General features: G+C 35.0%; 1 protein-coding gene across 1 annotated transcript in view; it reads right to left on the reverse strand.

Moving 5' to 3' along the window:
* The window catches only part of LOC135215740 (craniofacial development protein 2-like), a 14,686-nt gene extending 6,254 nt beyond the window's left edge, over positions 1-8,432 (reverse strand). The window contains exon 1 of the mRNA XM_064250694.1: positions 8,408-8,432. Coding sequence (XP_064106764.1) covers positions 8,408-8,432 — 25 coding nt within the window. The remainder of the gene's footprint in view (positions 1-8,407) is intronic.
* Between the last annotated feature and the right edge of the window lie 4,068 nt (positions 8,433-12,500).

Here is a 12,500-nt window from a genome sequence, read left to right on the forward strand (position 1 = left end):
TGAACGAAGCAATATATTGTAGAATATTTTCCGGTGGCACCATTTTATAATCCAAATGTTTCAAAATTTTGCACAAAATCTATTTGTCCAAATACTACCCACGGGAAACTTTCTGGAAGTGAGATTAGTCAATAATAATAATAATAATAATAATAATAATAATAATAATAATAATAATAATAATAATAATAATAATGATAATAACAATATTTATTTTCAGCTAAAGGCCAAATACATGGAATATACAAAACATAGAACAATAATATACAGTCTAGATACATAAGATAACATGATAAAAAAAAAGATTAATCGGCTATATCCATATTTGCTTGGGTAGCATAAAAGATGGTAGTCAAAATAATGGTTATAGCCGTGCTAAGATTAAGAATAGTTAAAAACTGAATGTAAAAGCTATATTTAAATAAGGGAACCCGCTTTTTATAATCCCGTAAAATTTTGTCGTTCTTAGAGACCGGAATATTCATGGTGCTTACTGCGTCTTTAGGGCGTCGACAGGAAAATTTAGTTAATAAGAAATGCATTCCAATCTTCACACATAAAATTTTTTTCTTCGTTATCCATACCGTACAAAACCTTCATCTGTCATCTATGATCTTGAGAAAGCAAATGAACGGAAATTATGTAATTTAGTCAAGTTTACTACCTCTTGGAAAACTTTTTATTACCATGATTCAATTTCTTACTTAATTGCTTCGCAGAGATTATATTGCTTATTAGATATCATTGGCTTAAGGTACATTAGAGAGATAAACAATTCAGAATATATAACCTGGAAACATTTCTTAGCAACATAAGGAAGAGTGATACAAGGAGTAAAGGAATAAAGGAATAAGGAAGGAGAGCCGGCACAATGAATATTAAAGTAATTAATAATTCCGACATGCAATCAGTAGCGAGATGTGTCCTCATTTTGAACTCATTTCCTTTCCATTTCCCGCGGGAATTTTGTCGTGATGCTGCCTCATAATCTTTGGTTCAAGCGTGAAAATTCTTTTATTTTAACCAGGAAAAAATTACTCTCTGAAGTTCTTATTTTCACAATTGCAGATAGTTTTTGTAAATAATAGGTTGTTTGCACATTTCTCCAGTTGCATATAATGAATAATAGGTATATATTTACTTAAAGTTTAGAGAGGAGAGAGAGAGAGAGAGAGAGAGAGAGAGAGAGATAACATACGCAGCACCATAATCACATATAGAAACGAGCACTTAACAACCGTTCCGCCAAAGGATGGAATTCAGCTCAGCAGTGTAATTTACTAAATGAAAGCAAGACCTTTCTGTTGGCAGTATATCATAGCCATGACTACTCAACAGTCGTAATAAAAGTTTAATTAGAAAATAGAAAAAACTAACATATTCTATCAATTTAACATATATATTTTATTAATAAAACTTCATTTTTAGCAGTTTTGTGGGATTTTTTAATCAATGTGAAAAAGATCAATAAGATATGTGACTGACTTTAAAGCATTTAAACAACAGTATTTGAGCTTTAGGCTTTATAGACTCAGTTATCATGGAATTGCTGTTGCTTTCATCTTTCTGAAATTCAAGTCTAATCGCATTTGCTTTTTTCCCCTTACAGTATCTGGCTACTGACCAAACTCTGTGTTCCTGGCCTCAGGTCAGGCAACTTTACCAGCACACTGCACTGAACCTTGTTCGCGTTCTGTACATGACACTAGGTTGAAAGTGTCATGAGGGCCAGCTCGTAGCGGTTTCGTGCCTCTAACAAAACATACAGAAAAGGCGTACTTCCTCCAAGATGCCGTAAATTTTCCATCTTGTAATGTTTTCAAGAAAATGAGTTCTCTATATTTGAATGCTTAAGACTATGGAAGATATTGTTCTATTAGTCTATATGCATATTTTTCAGGTCATTGTCACAATGATGGAAGTTGGATGTTAGAGTCTAGCATTTTGATATCCGGAGAGTTATAGTTAGCAGGGACGAGTCCAGTTTACGAACAAGGCCATGTGAATTTTCCCAGCCTTAATCTGTATATACTACTTGTAAAATATAATCCCTATATTTATAACATTTGAATATTTTTAACACATATGTGTTTTTCTTTTTCAGAGTTGTTGAATTATGGTAAAGTTGCTAAAGTGAAAAAAGTAAAGCTAGGTACTTGACAATAAAGTTAAACTCATACAATTTTTAAATACAAGACTAAATCCCCCTCCCCCCCTCCCCCCCCCACCCAACCCTTTATCAAATTATCAAGCATAAAGAGTTACTGCTGCGTGCGTCATAGAGCTGAAAATCTAATTCTGTGTTTCTGGTTGATCCTAAGATTTTTTTACTTATGGAATCTATTACTTAATTGAAGAATGGATTTGCAGGCGAATTTTTTCCTCGCTCCTTTTTTTAATACAACCACCAAGGTAGGACCTAAAGAAATTGAACTGAATAGTATTCTAGAGCACTCTATATAACTTGGAGAATATTTTTGTAAAAATTAACAAAGTCAGACCATTTAAGCACATAAGCAATGTTGAAGAACAACAAACAAGCAAATTTAGAGGCAACAGAGACTGAAAATGATAAGGTAATTTTTGGAGGACGTCCTGTTCAAGTCTTCAGCATCTGAGATAAAAACAGAATACCATTTCCAACAGACGCTCTTCCATAATAGCCAAGTAATTCTTGGAATTCATTCCCCTCATCGCAACGTGCTTATGAACACAAGTCTTAGACGTATTTGAAAAGAAAAGTCACGATTTCTTGTAGTGTCACGCTGCAGATGTTTATAGAGACAAATTAGAGATTAGGGTTTACATCGAAGAACATTTCAAGAGTAATTTTGCATCTTGGCCGGTGAACTAGGGACTTGAGGAGCTCAAGCTTTCCGGTTCATTAAGGCTGATAAGTAAGTCTTATATCATTAGCCACATTAGGAAGGGTCGCTCTTCGCCTCTCTCGTGTTCAACACTGGGTATGCTGTAGCTTCGAAATAGAAAGTATGAGCGGATTTCTCTATTTATAACTAAAATAAATGGTGCCATATACAGGCGGAGGGATAGTCAAGGATTTCTGACCTTCGATTAAATGTATTACTAAGGACAGTGAAGATTGCATCAAAGCCACGATGAAAACGTTACATTAATTATGATGGCAATTATAACTCTTTTCGGGTAGAGAATATAAGAGTAGAGAGTAAATCATGGTCACCATACATTTGTATTTTCTTTCATCTCTAGTCTTTTCACTTTGTTTTATGTATGTATGTATGTATGTATGCATGTATTATATATATATATATATATATATATATATATATATATTATATATATATATATATATATTATATATATATATAGATATATATATATATATATCTATAGATATATATATATATATATATATATATATATATATATATATATATATATATATATATATATATATATATATATATGTATATATATATATATATATATATATATATATATATATATATATATATAGACATACATGCACATACATACATACATACATAAAACAAAGTGAAAAGACTAGAGATGAAAGAAAATACAAATGTATGGTGACCATGATTATATATATATATATATATATATATATATATATATATATATATAATATATATATATATAGATATATATATATATACTATAGATATATATATATGGATATATATATATATATATATAGTATAATATATATATATATATATATATATATATATATATATATATATATATATAAATATAAAAATATATATATATATATATCTATAGATATATATATATATATATATATATATATATATATATATATATATATATATATATATATATATAGATATAGATATATATATATATATATATATATATATATATATATATATATATATATATATATATATATATATATATATATATATATATATATATAAGGTACGAAATTGGACAATGACTTTAGAGGCAAAAAGTAGAAAGGACTAACGGCTCTTGTATTTCCTCACTATGTGATTCTTTCATGCAATATCATTGGCTAAACGACCAAACTCAGTAAGAGCAATTCACGGAGGAAAAAATAGCACATTTTTTTATGCAAAGGTTCTTTTTTAATTCGCTTATAAATTTTGACCACACCCTGGGTACCATGATATTCTTTCATTTTTGGTTTATGTTTAAAAAATGTTGTCTTAACTGGCCCTGCATTTTTTTCTGAGGCCTTCATATTACATCAGGTGGTTCTCTTTGATTATTAAAAGTGGCTTTATTACCATTATTATTATTATTATTATTTTTACTATTATTATTATTATTTTTTTTTATGGTCTATCACAGTCCTCCAATTCGACTGGGTGGTATTTATAGTGTGGGGTTCCGGGTTGCATCCTGCCTTGTTAGAAGTCCATCACTTTTCTTACTATGTGCGCCGTTTCTAGGATCACACTCTTCTGCATGAGTCCTGGAGCAACTTCAGCCTCTAGTTTTTCTAGATTCCTTTTCAGGGATCTTGGGATCGTGCCTAGTGCTCCTAATGATTATGGGTACGATTTCCACTGGCATATCCCATATCCTTCTTATTTTTATTTTCAGATCTTGATACTTATCCATTTTTTCCTCTCTTTCTCTTCAACTCTGGTGTCCCATGGTATTGCGACATCAATGAGTGATACTTTCTTCTTGACTTTGTCAATCAACGTCACGTCTGGTCTATTTGCACGTATAACCCTATCCGTTCTGATACCATAGTCCCAGAGGATCTTTGCCTGATCGTTTTCTATCACTCCCTCAGGTTGGTGCTCGTACCACTTATTACTGCAAGGTAGCTGATGTTTCTTGCACAGGCTCCAGTGGAGGGCTTTTGCTACTGAATCATGCCTCTTTTTGTACTGGTTCTGTGCGAGTGCCGGGCATTCGCTTGCTATGTGGTTTATGGTTTCATTTTTCGTATTGCACTTCCTACATATGGGAGAGATGTTATTTCCGTCTATCGTTCTTTGAACATATCTGGTTCTTAGGGTCTGATCTTGTGCCGTTGTTATTATTCCTTCAGTTTCCTTCTTTAGCTCTCTCCTCTATAGCCATTGCCATGTGTCATCGCTGGCTAGTTCTTTATGCTGTCTCATGTATTGTCCATGCATTGGTTTGTTGTGGCAGTCCTCTGTTCTGTCTGTCATTCTCCTGTCTCTGTATATTTCTGGGTCTTCGTCTACTATTATAAGTCCTTCTTCCCATGCACTCATTAGCCACTCGTCTTCACTGGTTTTCAGATATTGCCCCAGTGCTCTGTTCTCGATGACGCAGTCCTCTATACTTAGTAGTCCCCTCCCTCCTTCCTTTCGTGTTATGTATAGTCTGTCCGTATTTGCTCTTGGGTGTAGTGCTTTGTGTATTGTCATATGTTTCCTGGTTTTCTGATCTATGCTGCGGAGTTCTGCCTTCGTCCATTCCACTATTCCTGCGCTGTATCTGATTACTGGCAGGCAATGCCCATGTTGGTTTATGGCTTTTATCATATTTCCGGCGTTGAGTTTTGACTTGAGTATCGCCTTGAGTCTCTGCATATATTCTTTCCTGATCGTGTCCTTCATCTCTTGGTGTTTTATATCCCCTTCTTCCATTATTCCCAGGTATTTGTATCCAGTCTCATCTATGTGTTTGATGTTGCTCCCATCTGGTAGCTTTATCCCTTCAGTTCTCGTTACTTTGCCTTTTTGTATGTTGACTAAGGCGCATTTTTCTATTCCAAACTCCATCCTGATGTCCCCAGATACAATCCTTACAGTCTGGATTAGGGTATCTATTTCCTTGATGCTCTTACCATACAGCTTGATGTCATCCATGAACATCAGATGGTTGATTCTGTTGCCTCTTTTCTTGAGTTGGTACCCGGCATCCATCTGCTGTAGTAACTTTTGTCATGGTGAATCATGGCTACTACGAAAGAAGAGTAGTGAGTCGCATGGAAGATCCCTCTCCTGATATTAACCTCTGCTAGTCTTATTCCAGAGCTTGTAAGTATTGTATTCCAGTTGCGCATTGTATTTTTGAGGAAGCTGATGGTGTTTTCCTCTGCCCCATATATTTTCAGGCATTCTATTAGCCATGTATGTGGTATCATGTCGAAGGCTTTCTTATAGTCTATCCATGCCATGCTTTGGTTGGTTTTCCTTCTCCTACTGTTCTTCATTACCATTTTGTCTATCAGGAGCTGGTTGTTTGTGCCCCTACACTTCCTTCTGCAGCCTTTCTGTTGGTGGGGTATGGTGTTTGTCTCCTCTAGGTAATTGTATATCCTTTCACTCATGATACCTGTTAGTAACTTCTACATTATTGGTAGGCAGGTGATAGGCCTGTAGTTACTGGCTATATTTCCCTTACTCTTGTCTTTTTGTACTAAGGATGTTCTTCCTGTGGTCATCCATTTGGGTGCATGGTGATTTGAGATACAATGCTGGAGTTGTTCTGCTATTCGTGGGTGTAGGGACTTGAAGTTTTTGAGCCAGTATCCATGGACTTCATCTGGACCTGGGGATTTCCAGTTTGGCATTTTCTTTAGTTGGTGTCTGACTGTGTCTGTCGTGATCTCTGTGAATCTTTGTTTTATTCTCCCTGTTTCTTCTTCCTTGACTTCCTGGAGCCATGTTGCATGTTTGTTGTGTGATACCGGATTGCTCCATATGTTTTCCCACAGTCTCTTACTTGGTTCGGCTTCAGGAATTTCTTGGTGGTTGTCTTCCCCCCTTAGTTGGCTGTATAGTCTTTTCTGGTTGGTTCTGAATAGTTTGTTCTGTTGGTATCCCTTATTCCTGTTCATGTACCGTTGGATCTTATGTGATTTGGCCTTAAGCCTCTGTTTTACACCTTCTATTGTGTTTAGTATTATTATTATTATTATTATTATTATTATTATTATTATTATTATTATTATTATTATGCATCTAACTTCTTACATTAATTTCTTGGGGAAATTGAGTCATTAGGGTCCTTCAAATATTCATCTTTGGCCTACTTTTAGTCACGCAAAAAGGAAAGTAGTACACGATGAATGTGTGTCTCCCAATCACCTGTTCATACAAGATGGTGCACTAAAGGACAAAACTTGTATATCTTTTTATATTCTTTTAAATAAACCACCAGCGACGTTCAGTGAAAACGCAGCTACCTGTCATGCAATGATTTCTTTCATTATTCTCATGGTATTTCATTAAATATGCTTTTATATTAACTCGAAGTAACTTTGTAGACAATTGTATCGGCAGTTATAGTAGTTTCATTACGATAATTATATAGCAAGTGCATTTAGATCATTCTCAGATGGCATTACAGTGGAACATCAACATACGAAAGTCCCAACTTACGAAAAATTGAAGTTACAAAAGCAAATACGAAGATTTTTATGCCTCTGCATACGAAAATAATTCAGGTTACGAATGGGTGTTACTGTAAAGTCCCAAGATTCACCCGGACCACTGAGAACAATTTTAAAACTCGCTCAGGAATACGGCCGAAATCCGTCGACAATAGGCACCATTCTTAAGCAGTGGGAAGTCATCAAACAGCTACACCTTCCAAGGGCGTGACTATTTTGTCCAACAAGAGGAGCCACGTGCATGATGCGATGGAGAGGCTGCTTCTTATATGGATAAAAGACAAAGAAATCACTGGCAATACGATAACCGAGACAGCAATCTGCCACAAGGCCAGTGCTATTTTCAGCGATTTGATTGCCCCGGCCGAAGATGACGGAAGAGAAGGGACATCGACGCCAACCTCAGACTTCAAGGCTTCTCGTGGGTGGTTTAAAAAATTCCGGAAACGGACTGGCATCCATCCGGGAGGCTGCCAGCTTGGACACGAAAGCAGCTGAAGCCTTTATTAAGACGTTCGACGAGATGACGATCAACGAAGGCTTCAGTTCTCAGCAAGTCTTCAACTGTGATGAGACTGGCCTTTTTTGGAAAAAAATGCCTTGTCGGACGTACTTCACGGAGGAAGAGAAGAAGCTACCCGGGTATAAGCCTATGAAAGACAGGCTTACGCTCGCAATTTGTTCGAATGCCAGTGGGGATTATAAGGTGAAGCCCCTACTTGTGTATCATTCGGAGACTTTTGTTCACCGAGTGGGTAAATCTGTGTTTCGGCCCGATAGTGAAGAAATTCTTGGAAGAGAAGTGCCTCCCTCTGATATGTCTGCTGTTGTTGGAAAATGCCCTGCTCACCCTCCTGGCCTCGAGGAAGATATCTTAGTGGAGTATTCGTTTATCAAGGTTCTTTATCTTCCGCCTAATACCACCCCTCTCCTCCAGCCCAGGGACCAGCAAGTGATATCGAACTTCAAGAAGCTGTATACGAAACATCTTTTCAAGAGATGTTTCGACATCACCGATACCACAAACCTCACCTTGGGTGAATTTTGGAAGGAGCATTTCGATGTTGTCATATGCATTAGACTCGGCGATCAAGCTTGGCAGGAGGTTTCGGCGCGAACCTTGAATTCTTCATGGAGGAAACTCTGGCCTGATGCCGTATCCGCCCGAGACTACGAGGGATTCAACATGGGTGAAGCTGATGCAGATTCAGAAACAGTTGACGATCCTGAAACTGTTTTGCAACCAGAACTTGACAAGATCGTTGCACTCGGTAAGTCCATGGGGCTGGTCGTAGGCAAGGACAACACCAATGACCTTCTCGAGGAGCACCAAGAGGAGCTTACGACGGATGACCTGAAAGAGTTGGAGGCCATGCAACATAACGTCGTTCAAGAAGAGTTCTCTAGCAGCGGCGAGGAGGAGGAGGAGGAGGATCCTATGACAACGGCAGAAATTAAGGATGCTCTTGCTGCTTTTCATAAGGTGCAATCATTTGTAGAAAAGAGACACCCCGAAAAGTCTTACACAGGTCGTATGCTTGTGCAGTTCGATGACGTTTTCCTGAGTCGTTTCAGGAACATTGTGAAAAGCAGGCAGAAGCAATCTTCCTTGGATAGTTATTTTTTAAAGAGGCCTTTAGTAGGAGTAAGCAAACAGGAAGATCCAAGTGATACGAAAAAACAGGAAGTTGAAAGTGGTGAAGAAATTGAATTTTTGTAAAAAACGTAAAGTATAAAAAAGTAAAAAAAAAAAAGTAAAAATCAAAAAAAGACAAAAAAAATAAATTTTATTTTAATTTTTATGTAAAGTTAAGTGTTAATGTTTTCTGCCATTTGTTAATGTGTTTCGTAAAGTTTAGTGTTAATGTTTTCTGTCATTTTTTAATGTGTTTTGTAAAGTTAAGTGTCCATGTTTTCTGCCATTTCTCCTCCTCCTCTGTCGTCACTTTTTGAGATTGCCTCACTCGAAAGGTAAGGTTACACATTTTACTACATATGTACGTACATGTACGTACAGTATTTCTTGTACCCTGTACACTACTAAACTTTATTTACAGGTGGTCACAGTTAGGTTAGGTATTGAATGGTCCAAATTGCTGTATTTCATTGTTTATTGGTCAATCTAGCTTTATTATAAAATTTACTATGGTGTTTTTGTAGGGCTTGGAACGAATTAGGCAATTTACATGTGAAATGTGGTTCAATATACGAAAAAATCAGGTTACGAAGACCGCTTCGGAATGGATTAATTTCGTACTACTATTTTGTTTATACAATGTTCGTCATCTGATTTTTCGTGCAAATGTGGTAAAGGGTTGCTATCCCTGTTTCTCACGGCTTTTTCTTGATTAGTAATTCGTAGCCTTCATTTGTATGCTCTACCTTACTTAACATTTTAATGTTTAATCTTAGCTAAGCAATATGCATTTAGTATCTTATATTGAGTTTCAGTCCTGTTCTATCGATCTCACTCTTGGGGTATTTGTTAAAGACATTGTTTTGTAGTAGATATTCAAGAGCTGTCTGAAACTCACGCTGCGCATTTTGTCTGCAAATACAGTAGTTTCAGTTTACTACATGGTCAGACTTGATGATCTGGCAGTTCGTCTGCATTAATATTGATTAAATTATGCAGATTTCAGAATTCCTAGTTGTGGTATTTATTACTTTATTTTACAAAGGGATGGTGTGTATGTTTGAAATTTCCAATTTATGCATAATTTTCACGTCTCAAAAACCATATCCTCATTATTATCATTTTAAATTTCATCCTTTTGTTTTTATGAATTTTTGTCAAAAATATATTTTTCTATTTTGAATTTAAATTTAATAATTTCTGTGTGTCACATAACTCCAATTTCATTCAAGTGCTCCGTTTACAAAACATTTTCGTAATGGACTTTTGAGCTCACCGCCAAAAGTACACAACTTCAAACATTTGGTATTGGTCTTATATATGTAAAAACAACAGACATACAATTACAATGATAGCCGTGATGAAATTAGTTCTGCCGTGTAGTTCTGGAATGCATGTATCTTTAAACAAGAGAAATGCAAATAATTCTGATTTTATTATATGCTGGGTGTTATTTGTAAAGACACCAATGTTCTCAATATTTTTTATGGACTTTACAGTAGAATTACTTTTCATAGAACAAATATACGGCAAATGATATCTCGAAAATTGTGGGGCTTCACATAAAGTTACATAGGAGGTTAAAATATAACCGTGAAAACCAGATAACTTACAGAATTCATAGCTAAGTATCTACTTGATTTAGACCCATTTGGCAAGATAATTATCAAGCCTCAATCTGATAATCACACATAGAATTTATTATTTATTATTGATTACCGAGGAGTCTTTAAAAATAATTAACTTTATTCATTCACTCGTAATAGCTGCCATGATTAAACCAATAATGACGCTAAGCTAAAACTGGTCTTTATGGCCTCATCCCGAAAGCATATAAATGACAAAACTCTAAAACCTGGCAGTTAAATAAATCTATTGTTCCTCTTCCATATGAGCGGTTAATCACCTTTAAAACATGTTTAGTTCTCATACATATGTTCTAAAATGACGATTTTTTCTCATAACTATGACATTCGGGATATGGCGTATGCGAATGGCTTCGTATGTTCCAAAGGTATTATAAGATGCCAGTCTAAACTGCGGACATCACATACAACCTTATACACATTTGTCCCAAACCAAACCAAACTTCCCTACATTACTCGAAAAGTAACACTTCAGATGACTAAAGATTAACACCTAAAAGTCGACCTTTTTCGTTTTTAGTCAGACACAGGCTGGCAACGTTATATTCCATTTTTAAATGCTGGCCTTATGGATGTTTAAAACGTCGAAACAACAACATGCCTACGCTCTTAAACTTTTCAGGTCTTGTGTAGGCTTACCAGCCGATGTACACGAATATGACTTTAACATTCTATGTATGTATGTATATTGTGACGAAGCGCGCGAATATCTCGTCATTACACTTACCAATGAAAATAAAGACAACTGAACCTTCATCACAGATAAAATACGATTGATAACTCAAAAGGTAACAGTGATCCCTTACGATACTTATTGCTAATAAAACAAATCAGACTAAGTCCAGTAGAACAAGTGTAAGGTGATATATGGGAGATTAAATTAAAATTGAAGGAAAACTGAACAATTGCTACCCAATATTTCTAAATATCAATGGTGGTCAATAAATGAAACACTGTCATAAAAAGTTTAAATACCAAAAAAATAATTTCAAATTCAAAATTTGTAAGTGAAATTCGCAAACTCAGAGAAATTTACAATTACTTGAAAGAACACGAAGTTGAATTATTTCTTGAACTAATTAGTAAACAAAATAAAATCAAAATTAATATATCAAGAAGTTAAATCCTTCAATCAAAATTCAAACGGTTAAGCAACAATTAAAATTTGAAACGAACTCTAAGCAATTGCAAATGAATTCAGAATTGTTAAATTAAATCCAGTATGCAATATTAAGTCACTACGAAAAACATAAGTTAATCAAACAAATTGTGAATGTGAAACCTTAAAAAACAAAATGTATAATAGCATTAAATTCCTCACTGAAATACAAAAAAAACCTCCAAAATGTAAAAGCATTAAGAAAATGGTCAAAACACAGAACATAAAATAAACACTCCAAAAGAATTAAATGCAGAACACATATAATTTGAAATGTGAAAAAAATTAAAGAACAAAATCCCTAAACACTCTTAAATAACGTCTTGAGTGCACTTAAAACTTGTAATCACACAGTACCTGGTATGAGTTTTTCCTTTTAGCTTCAGCTTCGTAAATTCACAAGTACACTTTCACAATATATGTTCAAATTCCATGAATAACCACTATGCTATTAACAAATTAAATAGATGTAAAAGTTACTGGTGATCGTGTAAATACAAAATCTTTACGTTAATGTCAGTATCAAAATTTCCCAAGGTCGGGAAGAGAGAGAGAGAGGAAAGATGGGCCAGCTCGTACAGATCTAAGAATGACAACCAACGCAAATGATATCTATTAGAAGAATGACTCTCCTCTATGGGAACTACTGATCAACAAGATGCAAGATGAATGACGTCAAAACAT

The sequence above is a fragment of the Macrobrachium nipponense genome, chromosome 5, assembly GCF_015104395.2.
Source record: "Macrobrachium nipponense isolate FS-2020 chromosome 5, ASM1510439v2, whole genome shotgun sequence".
In the NCBI taxonomy this organism is placed as follows: Eukaryota; Metazoa; Arthropoda; class Malacostraca; order Decapoda; family Palaemonidae; genus Macrobrachium; species Macrobrachium nipponense.